General features: G+C 44.0%; 1 protein-coding gene across 1 annotated transcript in view; it reads left to right on the top strand.

Moving 5' to 3' along the window:
• The window catches only part of LOC121270303 (zinc finger protein 850-like), a 45,203-nt gene that overhangs the window by 13,002 nt on the left and 13,331 nt on the right, over nucleotides 1-18,870 (top strand). The window contains exons 4-5 of the mRNA XM_041175610.1: nucleotides 9,563-10,497; nucleotides 16,856-17,358. Of these exons, the coding sequence (XP_041031544.1) occupies nucleotides 9,563-10,497; nucleotides 16,856-17,358 (1,438 nt within the window). The remainder of the gene's footprint in view (nucleotides 1-9,562; nucleotides 10,498-16,855; nucleotides 17,359-18,870) is intronic.

Genomic DNA, 18,870 nt, shown 5'->3' with positions numbered 1-18,870 from the left:
AGTCTGTGTGGAACCAGCTGATTCGCTCTTCCAGATAGCTGGCACGAACACAACGGGATGAATGTCCTCCTGCTCTGCTGTAGCCATCTATTATTTTATATGAATGATAAAAACATAATCGTAGCCATGTAGTCGTGGCCGAGTGGTTAAGGCGATGGATTTGAAATCCATTGGAGTCTCCCCATGTAGGTTCGCATCCTGCCGATCACGTTTCCTCATTATTACTGATTTCAACCAGAACAAATTATCGGTAAACGGTAGGAAAAAAAATCTGCCACATTCTTCTGCCGCATCTCAAGGAGTGTGGATACCTGAGAAGGTTTTGGTGTTCTAGGAGATTGAAGAGAGAGGGAAGGGTAGGAAGATGGAGGGATTTGAAATCAAGCAGGAGAATTTTAAACTAAAGATAACACTTGGTCAGGAGCCAATGTAAGTCAGAAAGCACAGGGGTGATAGGGGAATGGGACTTGCTGCGAGTTCAGGCACCGGCAGCAGAGTTTTGAATGACCTCAAGTTTACAGAGGGTAGAATGTCCACTTACATTCCAGAACTCACATCCTGGTGGATCAGCGCTGCCATGTTTCCAAGATCAATACTGATCCTTTATCAGGTATCATTCTCAGAATGATACACAGTGCTCCAGCAAAAGCAGCCCCATTCCCATCCATATTCTGCCTTGTACCAACATTGCTCTTGGCAGTGTTTTTCAACGATCACAGCCTTTCTCTTCACTTCCCAGCCCTTCATCTATATTTGTTCTCGACCTGTTGCACATGTGACATTTCCATTCCTGAAGAGAAGCTTCAATTCCTACTCCACTGTTTCTGGCTAAAATGTGTTTTCTGTTCTCAATCAGTAACATAATAGTCGTTTTACAGGAGCATTAAACGATTATGCCCTGACTGGGAATTGGATCCGGGCCGCGGTGGTGAGAACGCCAAAGCCTCACCATCAAGGAAACTCCATACAGCATTTGCAATTTGGGTTACCCACGCTACTTTTGCCATTTTCTTCATTCTGGACCATTTTCACGAGGGCTAAGTTTCTCCGACAAAATGTCATGTTGAGATCGAGCACAAATTATTTCTTCAGCCAATGAAAACAATCGTTGCTATTGGCTGGAACATGAAATCAACAGTGTAGTGAAATAGCACCAAAGCCGTGAAATGCAAATTCAATTTCCAAAACCCACCAACCTAATCACTGCGGCTCCTGTGAAACTGACAATGCAGCGCATGGCAGATATTCATCACTAAAAGCAATTGACAGGCATCAAATTCTTCACTTTCACGTTACACTTTTTAACTCATATTCTCCATCTCAGATATTTCCAGTTCCAAAACTTACAAAAAGAAACAATCTCCTCTTGCGTGTTTGCTTTTTATCTCCAAACCATTTTAATATGAAGCTACACAACTAATGTGAATGAAGTTTGGGATGGTAAAAATTCGTGGAACTGAATCTCATTGATACATTCCAGACACTAATGACTCACTGTGCAACATAAATCTGTACGCTTTATTTTCTGTTTCCTCTTCTCTCCGACCAAAATGAATCACTTCACCCTTCCGTCAAATTTCAGCTGCCACTTGTCCGTCCAAAAGGATTTGTTGAAGAGCTCGAAAGGAGAACTGACTCCAACTGCGAATGTAAGAGTGAGAATGAAAAAAAAAGAGGTGACGGGTTTTGTAGATCCCGGGGAAAGAGACTCAAGGATCAGTTCATTGTGACAGTTCACACAGGAACAAGAAAACAACATTCCCTGAAGAGGGCCAAAACCGGGCGGCAGGAGAGGGAGCGCCGAATATCAGCGTGTTTAGTTAAAACACAGAAGAGTTGTTCAGCCAGTAACAGCATCGAGTGTGTTCGACATGAACATGAAGTGAACAGTGAGGAGAAATAGTGCCACAAACTGCGGATGTACAACTTTCAATTTCCAAACCCACCAACAGAATCAATGCGGCTCCTCTGAAACTTCCAAGGCAAATATTGATCCTTTATAAGATGCCGTTCCCAGAACTATACACAGTCCTCCTAGTGTGACCTAACCAGGGCTTTGTATAGCTGCAGCAAACCTTTGCCTCTTTTCTATAACAGTCTCTGTAACAGGTTGTACAGCAAGGGTAATTAGATTGTACAGAGCGACTGAGAAAAATGATGACATGCTTGATCTGAAACAATCTTTTGAAATTTCGGTATGAAATCAGCTGCATAAATACATTAATGATTCAAAAATTATATCGGAATCTAAAGTCCAACTCTTGATGTCATTGGATCAGGGAAACTTTGTTAATGATCACACAGTGCGCATGGGCACTGCAGAAACCCCTGCGCCTCTTTCAATATTGTTTCTCTTCACTCAGAGTTTTCAAAAAGGAATTGAGCAATGACTTGAAAGGGAGAAAAATCGGGGTTATGGAAAATGAGAGGGAAATTAGGAATGATTGGAAGGCTCTTTGTAAAAAGCTGACATAGACACGATGGGCCGAATTGTCTCCTAATGTGCTGTGTCATTTTATGACGACATTGCTAAATCAGTCTGATTCCAGAATTACTGATTATAGCAGCTGAATTCCATTTCTTCCAAAGGGACGCAAAGCGCTGCTGCATGACCGCGCAGGTTTACATTGTGGAGAGGTCCATTGGATTTCGGCAGCGCAGTGATTCTGTCGTGTGGTGGATATCACATTCGCCAAACATACAAAAGGACCCCGGTTTGAAATTGGGCAGAAACATTATCAAAACCTGTACATTTAAATGTGAAGAGAAGTTCGATAATTCACTTGTGTTGTTAAATATTAAGTATAGCATCTTACAGCCACTTGGCAATTGCTCTTCCAGATTCGCTGAAAAACATCCCACAAACGAAAAAGAAGCACATTTCATCACACACGGAACAGTAAAGGTTATGAACCATTTTCAACTGTCACTTAGCAGACCTTTTAGCGGTTTGTTTACAGATGCAGGTTAACATACTTGGTCCCCATCTCAAAGATGTCCATCAGCAATGAGTGCTTCCAAAAACTAGCAAGACAAGTGATACTGTAATCGAAACTGAGGAAATTGCAGATATGCCACTGAATCACTTTGTATCGGCCTTCAGAATAGAGGAAAAGTTGTACATCCGAAGAATTACCAGGGAACCGAGGAAGCCACGACTCAGTGCAGGTCTGGTGATACCCCTCCTTTCATATTCAGTATGGAAAAAAGAGACATGAACGGGATGTAGGTGCCAGAATGTAGAAGATGCCATGAACCTGTTTGAAAGAAGAGCAAGGAAGTTATCCCCGCTTCCTGGTCAATATTTATCCCTCAATCAATGTCACAAAGACACATTCTCTGCTCATTATGACGTTGCTGTTTGTGGGGGTTTGCTGAGCGATGATTGGCTGCCGTGCTTCCTACATCACAACAATGACAACACTTCACAAAGCCCCTTACCGGCTGGAAAGTGATTTGAGACGGGAAAGTCTCTATATGAATGCAAATCTGTCTTTCTTTAATGATCTTAAATCCCAATCCTCTGGGATACTTGTCAGTGGAAACAGTTTCCCCCTCTCTGCTCTCTCAAGCCGCCCGCCCCCACCACCCCAATCCATTCCATAACTTTCAACAACTCCAGGAAATCTCTGTCTAACCTCCTTTGCTCTAAAGAGAACAATTGAGGCCTCTATAATGTTTCCACAAATCTGAATTTCCTCATCTCGGGACATGATACAAGGTGGAAAATTGCAATGAGATTTTGGAAAATGTTGCCAGCTGAGAGTTGGAAAGATGGAAAAGGAACCAAAGCAGAAAACCCAGTCCCCTGTTTTCTTTCGAAGCTCTTTGGGAACAGGGATCAGAGGAGAATGGAGGGTGAACTGTCCAGCTGACTTTTCAACCTACCATTCCCTTCTATAAGGCACTGGAACATTGACTCTGATGTTGTCAGTGAAATTAACTGATCTGAGACATTGAAAGGATTCTCTTTACTGCACATCAACAATTTAAACCAAATACTGGTTTCGGGACAATCAGAATACTTGGTAACAGACAAGGCGCCAAAAGGCTTGAAGGGAGACGGCACTGGCTGTAGGAGCGCTGGTTCCGGGTGACATGCATGTGTCTGCAGTGGGTGGGATCAGACTGTTTCCATGTATCCAAGTCAATGCCTCACCCTTTATTTTGGAAAAGTAAAACTCATAGAGAACAATGAACATTCTGATAGTGGCAATCTGAAGCTATAAGTAAATATCTTGCAACTACTCTGTGTGTTAGTCTCTGTGGCGCAATTGGTCAGCGCATTGGGCTATTAATTGTAAAGGTTGGTGGTTCGAGGCCAGCCAGAGACGAAGCTTTCACTGTTTTTCCACCCATCACATTCATCACCCCACAGCTCTGGATTGTCAAGGTGCATATTGGCTTCAGGAAAATAATCCACAATCGGCGCTTGCATTGCTGTTATTCAGTGATCCCACAGGAACAGCTGCTTTTTTATGAATATTTATTTCAAATGTAAAGAGAAAATGAATAGGCCCACCATGTACCTATAACTAACCCATTAGAAAGATATGAAGTTATGAGATACAAACAAACCCATCAGTGATTTTCTCTTCATCAGCTCCACAGTGAGTGGGACAGGGAAAAGCAGAAAAGCAACAATATTCCAGCCCCACACTCTCCAATCACCCGCTGCCAGCAGAAAATGGCGATGGCAGCTTCAATCAGCGGGTCACTGCCTATCCCTGGGACGCAAGATACTCCAATCCAGGCTAAACCTCCCAATACACCGAGTAGAGGCTCAGGAAAACACAAGTTGATTATATCCCAGTGACTAAACCTCCGAGCAGCATTCACAGAATACCTGAGTGAGTAAGCCACAAATAAAAACGAGAACTTTCTAAATATTCTCACTGTGAAATTCCATCTTTTTATTTAGAAACTGACTGTTGTGAATTTGAAAATGAGAACCATGGAATTTGTGTTACAGACTGACTTGTTTTCCATTGTTTGTCTGACAGGTTTGCAACTCAATTTGTGTTGGAGATTGAAGCAAATCTGATTTCAAAATGAGGTCACGAAGCAGCTAAATATTAATTTCAGGAATACATCCGGAGGGAAATAGATCACAATGTTTGAAAGGAGGTGCAGCAAAGAAATGGAAGCTGCGAATGATGTTATTGATGATTGATGGGAAAGCATTGGACCCTTCGGCTTCTGGTTGTCAATTCCTTTCTCTGCCATTGCATTCAGACAGTTATCTCGCTGTGATGTTTTCCCTTCCCACACTCGGAGCAGGTGAATGGCCTTTCCCCAGTCTGACTGCATTGGTGAATTTCCAGCTCAGATGGGTAGCTCAATCCTTCCTCACATTCCCCACATTTCAACACATTCTCTCCATGTAACCGCACTTGTATTTGGACAGGCCAGATGATCCTCTGAATCCTCATCCACACACAGAACACGTGTATGGTTTCTCCCCACTGTGAATGGTACTTTCTCCTTCCATGTTCAAATTCCGATGATAAATTGGGCAACTCCGTCAGATCCTGGTATGACATTCGTTTCAGTTTCCTGACTGTAAATCCTCCCCTTCTAATATGCTATGAAACTGATTTAAAACAGAAAAAATGAAGCGTTAGCCCACAAAAACACAAAGGCAAATTGTGAAATTGAACAGAAAATTTGTGAATTTATAGGATTGACACCGGGGGAAAATGAGATTGAAAGTTGGTGGATTGCCCTAACAGATCAACTGGTACATTAATGTTCATCAGGGAAGTGAACCTGCCACTCAGTCTGGGCTTACATAAGACTCTGGTCTCTATGGGAGGAGAGAGACAGAGAGGGAGAGATAAAGATGGAGATAGTGAGAGAGATAAAGATAAAGATAGTATTTGTGTGTGTGAGAGAGAGAGAGAGAGAGAGATCCAGCATCCATAGCATTTTGGGGAGATTGGTCCTGATTTCCACCATGTTTGTCTGAACACACTGTTCCTGATTTCACTCCAAATTCTATTGGCTTGATTCTGCCTCCATGTTCTGGATTCCCCAGCAGAGCAAATATTTTTCCTGTATCTACCCTCACAAGCTCAGTGATCATTTTAAAAACCAGCATCATATCACCCCTGAAACTTCAATATTCAATGAAATACAGACTAATTTTATGCAGCCTGTTCACCTTGAAGTGCAGCAGCATTGACTTTAATGACCTGGAGGAACCTTCTCCCAATTGTTCAGAATGGCGACAACTTTTCCATTAAGCTGCATCACACTTTGAGTCACAACATGTTAATGATGAGGCAGAGCAACAGCAGAGAAGGAAAGAAATGGAAGCAAATGCTATGCTCCTGACCCCAATACTTCATGGATGTTCTGCCCCATGAGTCCAAAGATCTGCAGGTCAAGAATCAGTCTGTTCAGTCACAAGAAGACCCATGGCAGAAACTCACCAGCCGAAGTAGATGTCATCCTTGAATCGAGAGACTGCTGACGAAGTATTAAACAATGACCAGATAACTAACACAGGCACCAGGGCACTGAGAGAATACATGCAGCTGAACAGGTCGTTTAACTGAAGTCTGACCACAGAAAGCGCACTCCAGTGAAAGCAGGCTGAACATGAAGATAAGGCAGAAACAGAAGCTTTTTGTAAACATAATACAAACTGAATTAAAATGAACATTGGAGCAGCTTGATCAGATTCACAATAAATAAGCAATAATAAGCAGAGACCTTTCACTGTAGGATAATGAAATTAATGGGCAAAGATAGAAATAGTTTGATTCTGAGGGCATGAGGAGAGGCTTCATCGATGATAGAGAAAGGTGTGATTTCTGCAGGTACTGTAGTTCTGCACTCTCTCATGAAGGAGGTGGTTAGATAATCTAAGTGCCACCACTAAGCTGCAAAGTAAAATCAATACGTCATTTAAACAAATAAGTGGATTTAGAAAAGAAGAGACCCTGTCAGTTCAATGGAGCTTGAGGGATTTAGGGTTATTAATAAAAAAGAACATTGCCGCCTCTGAGTCAGAAACCCCTCTGTAGGCAATCCTGGTGATTGGAGACGGCTCTCCAGCTCATTCTGGGTTGATATCAGGCAGGATAGGTCCGTCCGGCGGGTCTGGCTGTCCACTCCAATGGGTGAGTTGTGGGAGCTCAACAAACTCCTCCGGTTGAAGCCGGACCAGCAAATAGGCTGGAATTGAATAATTCCAGATAGGGAAGGAGCTTTTAACAGCCTGTGAATTCTTCCATGAATCACACAGTTCTCCAAGGGATGACTTCAAACAGAAACAATCACTGCACTCTGTAATTTCCTGAAATAATCCCTGCTGTCTGTCCTGAATGAATCCATTTCACGAACAAAGGTAGAATTGTTTGCTCCACGCCCACAGGGTTTCATCTGTTTAAAGCCACAAACAGAAAGGTCCAGTTTTCTCCTGCAATTTGAGACAAATCAGCTTTCAAAATTTCAGTTTCAGCCAATGAGGGAAATCCGGGCTCAGCCCCGCCCCCGTTCAATCCGATTGGTTGGAGGACCAGCAGCTCCCGCAATGTCTACTAGTCCCGCCCTCTCTTCCTATTGGTCTGGATCTGCCGTCAATCATAATACGGTCATTGTAATCTGATCTTGCGCAGGCCATGGCGACAGATGGTAAGAGGGCTTGAGCGAGCGGGTTTAAAATGGAGGTTTTTACAAAGATCGAGTGCGGATCCAGAGACCAAAATAAAACAGGCAACATTTTCAACCTGAGACGCGACTAGAAACAGTGAACATTATGCCCGACTCTCCGGTTTCTCCCGTTTCGCTCGGGTCTGACTCTGGGGAAGAGGCCGGCGAGGCCCTAGCGCACGCGCAGTGTTAGCCCGTTCAGGAAGCGTCTGTAAATGTAGGGTAAATTATAAAGGTTAGGGAGCGTCTCTAAAAATAATGATTGTCAGGAAATGTCTGCAAATGCAGGAAAAATTATGACTGAGCTTGGAGTGCTTAAAAAGGAAGGGAACATACTGATGAACAGGGAATATCTAAAGAATCGTTGAGTCATAGAATTGCACAGCATTGCTACCTGTGGAGAAGATGATGTTTGACCTTGAACCGTTGCAGTCCATGTGGTGAAGGTGCTCCAACAATGCTGTGAGATAAGGAGTTGCAGGATTTTCACTCAGTGATGATGAAGGAATGGTGGCATATGTCCAAATCAACAACAACAATGTGTGTTTATACAGTGCCTTTCATGTTTCATAGGAGTCTTTTAAAGCAACATTTGACACTGAGCCCACATACAGAGATATTAGGGCAGGTGACCAAAAGTTTGGTCAGAAAGGTAGATTTTAAGAATTATCTTGACGGGTATGAGGCTGGAGGAGGTTACAAAGATAGGGAGGGGTGAGATCATGGAGAGACTTGCAAACAAGAATGAAAATTTTAAAATTTAGGTGCTTCTTAACCCGGAGCCTTTGTAGATCAGCAACCACAGGGGTGATGGGTGAACAAGACTTGGTGGAGTAAGCACACAGGCAGCAGAGTTTTGGATGACCTTAATATTACAGGTGGTTGAATGTGGGAGGCCGGCCGGGAGAGCATTAGGATAGTTAAGTCTAGAGGCAACGAAGGAATGGATGATGGTTTCAGCAGCAGATGAACTGAGACTAGATTGGTATTGGGTGATGTTACTGAACTGGAAATAGGCAGTCTTGGTGATGGTGTAGTTGGAGGCTCAGTTTGGGGTGAAATATAACACTGATGTTGTGAACAGTTTGGTTCAGCCTCAGTCAGTTGCTCAGGAGAGGGATGAGTCAGTGGCTACGGAGTGGAGCAGGGACTGAAGGCAACGGTTTCATTCTTCCCAGTATTTATATGAATTGCATTTATATTCATCCAGTACAGGATGTCAGACAAGTCAGGATGGTGTGTGAGTTGGAGAGGAACTTGGAGGTGATGTTGTGCACTTACACCTGCTATCTTGATCCTTCTAGGTGATAGAGGTTGAGGGTTTGGGAAATTCTGCCAAAGTTCTGGTTAAGCTGTAAACATATAAAATGTCTCTCCTTCACATCATGACCCCCTGCCTCTCGCATGTCTCTGTCTCTGTGTCTCTATCAGTCTGTCCCTCTCTCTCTCTCTCTCTCTTTCTTTCTGTGTCCCTCCACACATAGTGTCTAGTATCTTGTTAGACCCAGACTGGGTATCCGGTTCCCTTCCATAAAGGACGTTAGTGAACCAGTTGGGTTTTTACAACAACCTGGCAGCTTCAGTTCAATTTCACAACTTGCCTTTATGATTTTTTTCGGTTCTCTTTCATTTACAGTCAGGAAACACAAACCCAACACCGCATCAATATTTGACAGAGTCGCTCAATTTACTGTAATCTGACGCTCATCAAATTTTAAGCATGAAAGGTAAAAGCACCGTTCACAGTGGAGAGGAACCGTACACGTGTTCTGTGTGTGGACAAGGCTTCAGCCGATCATCTGGCCTGTTGAAACATAAAAACAGTCACAACAGGAAAAAGTTGCGGAAATGTAGGGATTGTGGGAAGGTATTCACTCATTCATCCACCCTGCTGATACACCAGCGAGTTCACACTGGGGAGAGACCTTTCACCTGCTCCGAGTGTGGGAAGGGATTTACTCAGTCATCCGCCCTGCTGATACACCAGCGAGTTCACACTGGGGAGAGACCATTCACCTGCTCCAAGTGTGGGAAGGGATTCACTCAGTCATCCCACCTATTTACGCACCAGCGGGCTCACATTGATGAGAAACCTTTCAGATGCCCAGACTGCAGGAAGTGCTACAAAAGTTCCGGGGAACTGATGTCCCATCAACGTGTTCACACTGACGAGAGACCATTCAGATGCTCTCACTGTGGGAGTGGGTTCAGGCGATCATCTGAACTCACTGTACACCAGCGAATTCACACTGGGGAGAGACCATTCACCTGTTCCAATTGTGGAAAGGGATTCACTCAGTCATCCCATCTGCTGATACACCAACGAGTGCACACTGGGGAGAGACCTTTTAAATGCCCTGATTGCGACAAGTGCTATAAAAGCTCCGGAGAACTGATGTCCCATCAACGTGATCACACCGACGAGAGACCATTCAGGTGCCCTGACTGTGGGAGGGGGTTCAAAACATCATCTAACCTCACTGTACACCAGCTAATTCACACCGGGGAAAGGCCATTCACCTGCTCTAAATGTGGGAAGGGATTCACTCGGTTATCCCACCTACTGACACACCTGCGAGTTCACACTGGGGAGAGACCATTCACCTGCTCCGAGTGTGGAAAGGGATTTGCTGCGTTAGCCAACCTGCTGAAACACCAGCGCACTCACACTGGGGAGAGACCATTCATCTGCGCTGAGTGTGGGCGGGGGTTCACTCAGTCATCAAACTTGCTGAGACACCAGCGAGTTCACACTGGGGAGAGACCATTCATCTGCTCTGAGTGTGGGAAGGGATTCACTCAATCATCCCACCTGCTGATACACCAGCGAGTTCACGAGTAGCTGATGTGATTTTGTTTTTCTGTTAACCGCCAGGACTGACCATGTTTTTTGGGAGCTTTTATATTCTTCAAAGGAAGATGATTGTGATTGTTGGAGCTCAACCATCTTAATCCCAGGACATAGCTGCAGGAGTTCCTCAGGGGAGTGTCCAATGCCAAACCATCTTCAGCCGCTTCAGCAACCACCTTCCCTCCGTCGTAAGGTCAGATGTGAGAATATTTGCTGATGACTGCACAATGTTCAGCATCATTTGCGACTTCTCAGATACTGACGCAGTCCATGTCCAAATACAGCAAGAGCTAGTCAACATTCAGGCTTGGGCTGATAAGTAAGAGGTTACTTTTGCACCACACAAGTGCCAGGCAATGACCATCTCCAACAAGGGAGAATCTAACCATCGACCCGTGACAATCAATAGCATTGCCATTGCTGAATCCCCCACTTTCAACATCCTGGGGATTATAAGTGACCAGAAGCTGAGCTGGACCAGCCACATATATGTGATGTGAAGGGCAGGTCGAGACTGGGAATTCTGCGACGCGTTTCTCACTTCCCAACTCCCCAAAGCCTTTCCACCATCTACAAGGCACAAGTCAGGAGTGAGACAGAATATTCTCCACTTCCCTGGATGGGTGCAGCTCCAACAACACTCAAGAAGCTCCACAAGATCCAGCACAGAGCAGCTCGCTTGATTGGTGCCCCATCCACCATCTTGTACACTCACTCCCCCTCCTCAACCAACTCACAGTGGCATCATCTACAAGATGCACTGCAGACACTCACAAAGGCTCCTTCAACAGCACTTTCCAAGCCCATGGCCTCTACCACCTAGAAGGACAAGGGCAGCAGACACATGGGAACATAATCGTCTGGAAGTTCCCCTCCAAATCACTCACCATCCTGACTTGGAAATATATCGCTGTTCCGTCACTGTCACCGGGTCAAAATCCTGGAACTCTCTCCCTCACAGCACTGTGGGTGTACCTATGCCACATGAACTGCAGCAGTTCAAGAAGGCAGCTCACTGCCACCTTCTCAAGGGCAACTAAGGATGGGCAATAAATGCTGACCCAGTCAGTGATGCCCACATCCCATGAAAGAAGAAAAAAATCTTGTTCTTCCCATTTTACTTGGGGTCACCACAATGCTGCTTGATCACCTTCCCCATCTCCTCCTGTCACTCACGCATTCATTTTCCAATCCCACTGCATTTCCCTCTCTGGCCACCGCATCTTTCCATCTTGTCTTAGACCTTCCTCTTCCCCTTCTCCCTGACAATCCCATGTCCATCACTCGCCTCACCTCATTTCCTCTCTCTCTGTACAATGGATGACCAGACTATTTCAGTCTCTTCTCAGCTACTTTCTTTGATGTTTCCACAATCTTCACTGACCTCTGATGTACTGGTTTCTGATCTTGCCCTTTCTTATCACTCCACACGTCCATCTCAGCCTCTGTGTCTCATTGTATCCAGTCATTGTTCCTCTCTTCTTGATGTTGTCCAAGTTTCTGCTCTATATAACAAGGCCGGTCTCACAGCTGTCCTGTAGATTCTTACTTTTCAATTTCAGTGACAATTTTCTATCACATCACACTGCACCGCATTTCTTCCAATTACTCCAACCAGAGCTAATCCGCTTCTAAATTTCCATACTTCCATCTTCTGGCACCTCTGATCCCAGGTACTTGAAGCTACTCACATTCTGCACGTCTTCGGCCATAATCTTTACACCTTCACTCTGGTTCTCTTCCCAAGGCTCAAACTCACAGCCCATGGATTGGATCTTTGGTTCACTAATGTCCTTTACGGAAGGAAATCTCCATCCTTACCCAGTCTGGCCCACATGTGACTGCAGCCCCAGAGCGATGTAGTTGACTTTTAACAGCCCATTGCAGTGACCTAGCAAGTCAGTCAGTTCAAAGGCAATTAGGGATGGGCAACATAATGACCTTGCCAGCGGCTTCCACATCCTATGAAAGAATAAAAACTAAATAATCTTCATACCCGTGTCTTCCAGTGCTTTTGTCCAGTTCTGCAGATACTGAAATGAACATACAGATTAGGAGCAGGAGTAGGCTACTCGGCCCCTCCAGCCCGCTCTGCCATTCAATAAGATCCTGGCTGATCTGATTGTAACCACGTCCCAACATCCCTGCCTACCCTGATAACTTTTCACTCCCTTGCTTATCAAGAATCTATCTATCTCCGTCTTAAAACTATTCAAAGGCTCTGCTTCTTCCACTGCCATTTGAGGAAGAGACTTCCAAAGACTCACTCCGTTCTGAGAGAAAAAAATTCTCCTCATCTCTGTCTTAAATGAGCGACCCCTTATTTTTAAACTGTGACCCCTAGTTCTAGATTCTCCCACAAGAGGAAACATCCCCTCCACATCCACTCTGTCAAGACCCCTCAGGAACCTGTATGTTTCAATAAAGTCACCTCTTACTCTTCTAAACTCCAGTGGATACAAGCCTAGTCTGCCCAACCTTTCTTTACAAGACAACCTGCTCATTCCAGGTATTAGTCCAGTAAACTTTTTATGAACTGCTTCTAATGCATTTACATCCTTCCTTAAAAAGGAGACCAGTCCTATACATAGTCTCCAGATGTGGTATCACCAATGCCCTGTATAACTGGACCATAACCTTCCTACTTTTGTATGTAATTCCCCATGCAATAAACAATAACATTCTATTCACTTCCCTAATTGCTGGCTGTTCCTGCTTATTGACCTTATGTGATTCATGCACAAGGATGCCCAGATTCCTCTGCATCTGTGCAATCTCTCACCATTTAGATAACATGCTGATTTTTTACTCTTCCTGCCAAAAGGGACAATTTCATATTTTCCCACATTATACTCCATTTGCCAGATTGTTGCCCACTAACTTAACCTGTCTATATCTCTTTGTAGCCTCCTGATGTCCTCCTCACAGCTTACTTTCCTACCTACTCAGTCATGTTCTCATCAGACCCACCATATTGTTCAATGTCATCTGCAAATATCATTGACCATGGCATTTCCTGTCACACTTGCTCAGTTAGAACATCCGTGACCAGCAGGCAGAGGAAGGGATTCAGTGTCGATTCTTGATGCAATTCAACTTTGACTTTGAAACTCTCTCTCTGCCCCACACTGCTTCCGACTCTCACCTGGCACTCCTTGGACATGTCCTGTTGTACATACTTCTCAGGGACTCCGTGAATTCTAACACATCTCCAGACTTCCTCACTGGGCACCCTGTCATAAACCTTCTCTAGATCAGTGAAATCAATCTTCATGTTGCATTGACCTCCCCAATATTTGTCCATTACTTGTCTCAAAGCAAAAATGGCATTGGGATCTGTTCTACTGATGTTAACAAACTCTAGCCCAGTTATACCTATTAATATTCTGGACAAAAGTCAAATAAATCAGCTTTGTGTTGAACAGATGCTGTGACGAGTCATTTTAATATCCCTAACACAAGTTTGTTCCTTTTGAAGTGCTCAACCTCTCCCCTCACCTCCAACATTAGAGGAGCTTATCGACCTGTTTGTCTCTAAGATTGAGACAATCCGATCAGCGGTCTCTGCTGCTTCCCTCCAATTCCATTAATCCACCGGGCTAAACTTCCTGTAAAGATCTGACCAGCCCAAGCACTGAACTCATATTTTTCTTTAGCTTTTTTCCTATCTCCCCTTATTGTCTCACAAGCTCATCTTGTTCATGATGGACAGGATATGTCATCGGTAGCTCAGACCTCAGCTCAGGATCAGTTTGGAAACTAAGATTGCAATGGGTCTGGTTCAGTCTCAGACTGTGGAAGGGAGGAGGATGGAGTTGGTGATGAGGGTAACTGAGTTTATGATGGTGGGTTTTTATGGACCTGATTATTAATCCACCACCTGGGCTGCAGCTCTACAGACCTGTGCATTAATTAACCTCTGCCACTTAGGATTATGTTACAGAAATAGGCCATTAAGTCCAACTTCGATCTGTTGATAAAAATTTCTGTTCACCAATTGATCTTTCAAAAACATTGCTACAATCCATAATTTTCCATGTGCCCCATCAATGACAACAGGATCCCAGCGTGATTACTCAGCACTAGGTTGTACTCTGAGCGTGTGCAGTACAAGTGATAGATGTGGAACATGCTGATCAGGAGCTGGTAGGAGATGACATTGAATTACAGAGAATATCGAGTCCAGGAACAGACCATTTGATTTAACTCATTTACTTTCATGGTAATCTTCAATGAATCTCCTTCCATTCCATCTCCCACTCCTCAACCTTTCAGCTTTTCTTTCTCAGCTCCTTTCTCTCATGTACTCATCTAGTTTCCTTTTGAAAGCATCTAAGTTATTTCACCTCAACCACTCCCTGTGGTAGTCAATTTCACATTCTAACCACTCTGAGTAAAGACATTTCTCCTATTTTCCTGTTGGACTTATTAGGAACTATCTTGTACATATGGTCCTGGTTTTTGATTCTCCCCTAAGTGGAAACATTGGTTCCACTTCTACACCCATTCATAGTTTAAAGAAACCTCTGGCAGGTCATCTCTAAGTCTTCACTTTTCTCAAGAACAGAGCCCTGTCCTGTTAATTTTTTTCCAAATAACTGTAATTGCTTGGTTATGATATCATCCTTGAAAATCCTTTTTGCACAAGTTCCAATGCTTCTTTGACTTTTTTATTGTATGGAGATCAGAACTGTCTACAGGGTCCAAAACAAATTGAACATTATTTCTGAATTCTGTATCCTTAGAAGTAAATCTGAGTCTTTTGTGAGCATTTTTAATTGATTTGCTGACTTGCAGTTATGTTTTTTATTATTCATCTGTTTCCAGAAATTGCTTTTCTCTTTTACCCCATTCATTTTCTTCTTCTCTTAGGTCTAGGTAATGTTTGTATTTTTGCTCCCAAAGTATATCATTGCTTATTATACCAACATATGAACAAGGAGCAGGAGTCGGCCACTCAGCCCCTCGTTAAAGTTCATTTGCCTCTTAACTGCCAGTCTGTAGGTGTTCTAATATCTTCTTGTATTATGTTGCATTTTTCCTCAGTCTAAGAAATGCTGTTTGGTATCAGCTACAAATATTTTCAATGTTCCCAAGTCTGTGAGTAGGAGTCAGGGTGGATCAGGGAGGCAGGGTTTCCTTCCCAGTGACGGACCCAGATCACCCAGGCAAGGGGCCGCTGCCATCTTGGAAGAGGAAGGCGGGTTTGTTCAGAGAATGGGGCTCATGGGCGGCCATCTTGGTGAGGGAAACTGCAGTAGGCGGGGTTTTGGAGACCCACTGGTCTGTGGAGCATTGTAAGATGGATTTCACTTCCCCAGAGAGCAGTGAAGGCTGGTTCATTGCACATTTCCAAGGCTGAGTTGGTTGCACTGATTTTTGATCACAATGCAGTCATGGATTCTGGGTGCAAGGAGATCAGCCATGGTCTTATTGAGCAGGCTCGATGGGCTGAGTGGCCTCTGCCGCTCTTATTTATTATGATCTTATGAAGGCGGGGCTGCTTCAGCGAGCTGAGTACATGTATGGTCATTTAGTTGGCGAACAGAGGGTGGGTGAAACTTTAGCATCCCAATGACCAGGAAAGGAGATGATTAAGGAGGGACAGTATGTGGGACAGGGAGTTAAACCTTCAGGGAAACAAGAGAGGAGAAAAGGCTGCATAGAAACTAGAATTGTCTGCTCTGAATTACTGTTCTTTGGTGACAGTGGTAACTTTTGTAAACTCCTTTTACAAGGTATCAGAAAAGGAGGATTTGCAAATGAAAAGCTCAAACCAAACATCGCATCAAGATCTGACAGTCATTTGTTTCATCAGGACCTGAATATTACCTGCCTTTGAATGTAGGAGAAATGTTTGTCTGTTCTGTTTGTGGGAAACATTTCAAGCATCAGGGTTACTGGAAAAGCACTGAGACACACACACCCGAGTGAGAGTGTTCCAGTGAACTGACTGTGGAAAAAGTCTTAACCGGTTAAACAACCTATAAAACATTAGCCCATTCACAGTGGAGAGAAATCACACACATATTCTGTAAGTGGATGAGGCTTCAACTGATCATTCAATCTGGAGAGACACAAAGACACCTGCACTATGGAGAAACCGTGGAAATGTGGGGACTGTGGGAAGGGTTTCAGTTACCCTTCTGAGCTGGAAATTCATCGACGCACTCACACTGGGGAGAGACCATTTACCTGCTCCACTTGTGGGAAAGGATTCACTCAGTCATCCAGCCTGCTGACACATCAGTATGTTCACACTGATCAGAGACCTTTTGAATGTTCTGACTGTGAGAAGAAATTTAAAAGCAAAAAATATCTGCTGAGACACCAACACATTCACAGTGGGGAGAAGTCATTCACCTGCTTCGTGTGTGGGAAGGGATTCATTGCTACATCTAACCTGCAGAAACACCAGCGAGTTCACACAAATGAAAGACCCTTTAAATGCCCAGACTGTGGAAAGTGCTTTAAAAGTTCTGGGGAAGTGACATGCCATCAACGTGTTCACACTGACGAGAGACCATTCAGGTGCTCTCACTGTGGGACTGGGTTCAGGCGATCATCTGAACTCACTGTACACCAGCGAATTCACACCGGGGAGAGACCATTCACTTGCTCCATGTGTGGGAAGGGATTCACTCAGTCTTACAACCTGCTGAAACACCAGCGTATTCATTCTGCTATGAAACCTTTTAAATGTTCTGACTGTGAAGAAAGCTTTAAAAGCAGCAATGATCTGCTGAGACACCAGCAAATTCACACCGGGCAGAGACCATTCACCTGCTCCAAGTGTGGGAAGGGATTCACGGATCTACAACGTCTGCTGAGACACCAGAGAGTTCACAAATGTCTGCAGGAGTTGGATTCTACTGTTTTTGCTGCTGTTAATCACATCCAGGACTGAACGTGTATGTTAATCCTGAGGTGTGTAAGAAATGTGTCCCAGCCGCTCTCTTCCATAGCTCAGAGCTCCTGGACATGGAAAAGAAGGCTCCTTTACAACAGCATTTAGGGTCAAGAAGAACAACGGTGAATGCAGGAAACTGTAAGATTTTAGTCTGGGAGTCACAGATTACCCAAAAAGGGATTTGAAGTCATAAGTGATTTTTCAGCATTTTATTAAGAGGCAACAGTTTAGATATGATACATAAGCTAAATATTCAGGAAAGACACACAACCCATCACAGCTGAAAATGGTTTACTGATCCTGATCTCCATGGCTGGAGGTGACAGTCTCCTCAGAATAGTTTACTGGTCCTGGATCAGGGGGATGCTGATCTCCGTGGCTGGATGTGACAGTCTCCTCGGAATGGTTTACTGGTCCTGGATCAGGGGGATGCTGATCTCCCTGGCTGGAGGTGACAGTCTCCTCGGAATGGTTTACTGGTCCCAGATCAGGGGGAAGCTGAGCTCCCTGGCTGGAGGTGGCAGTTTCCTCAGAATGGTTTACTGGTCCTGGATAGTGGATAGGCTTTGGGGAGTCAGGAGATGAGTTACTTGTCACATGATTCCTAGCCTCCAACATGCTCTTGTAGCCACAGTGTTTATATGGCTGGTCCAGTTCAGTTTCTGGTCAATGGTAACCACCAGGATGTTGATCGTGGGGGATTCAGTGATGGTAATGCCATTGAACATTAAGGGGTGATGATTAGATTCTCTCTTGTTGGAGATGCCTGGCATTGTGTGGCGTTACTTACCACTTGTCAGTAATTTTACTTGGGTAATTTTCCACATATCCGGTTCGATGCCAGTGTTGTAGCTGTACTGGAACATGTTGGCTAGGGGTACGGCAAGTTCAGGAGTAAGTCTTCAGTACTATTGCTGGCATATTGTCAGGGCCCATAGTCTTTGTAGCATCTAGTGCCCCTTCAGCCATTTTCTTATATCACTTGGAGTGAAGATTGGCATCTGTGATGCTGGGGAGTTAAAAATGCAGATAAAAATAAATAGTTTAGAATCTGTATTAAAATAACACACAGGGGAGTTCACAAGATCCTTTTAACTGCTGGGACAATTATACAACTGACATTTGTTCTCGGGATAAAAAAGGACCTGCAGTGTGTTTGCAAGAATTCCCTGTTTTATTAATGTGTGTGTATGTTAGACACCAGGAATTTGTTGTGGTCTTCCTCAGTATTAATTGTACCTCCCAATTTGCTTATCGATTAATTAATTCATAAATAAATCAGTTCATTATTTCCTCGCATTATTGTTCAGTCTGCTATTGAATTAAAGATTTAATGAACTGTACAACAAAGTTTTGTTAATTGGGAATTCTTATCTGTGATTTACTGTAATTCTGCTCCCAAGTCTTAAAATTGGAGTTCTGATTTCTGAGTCCAAGTCATTTATGTAAA

The sequence above is a fragment of the Carcharodon carcharias genome, chromosome 27 (assembly GCF_017639515.1).
Source record: "Carcharodon carcharias isolate sCarCar2 chromosome 27, sCarCar2.pri, whole genome shotgun sequence".
In the NCBI taxonomy this organism is placed as follows: Eukaryota; Metazoa; Chordata; class Chondrichthyes; order Lamniformes; family Lamnidae; genus Carcharodon; species Carcharodon carcharias.
Note: the sequence above shows the minus strand (reverse complement) of the source record. Positions and strands in the feature narration are given on the sequence as shown.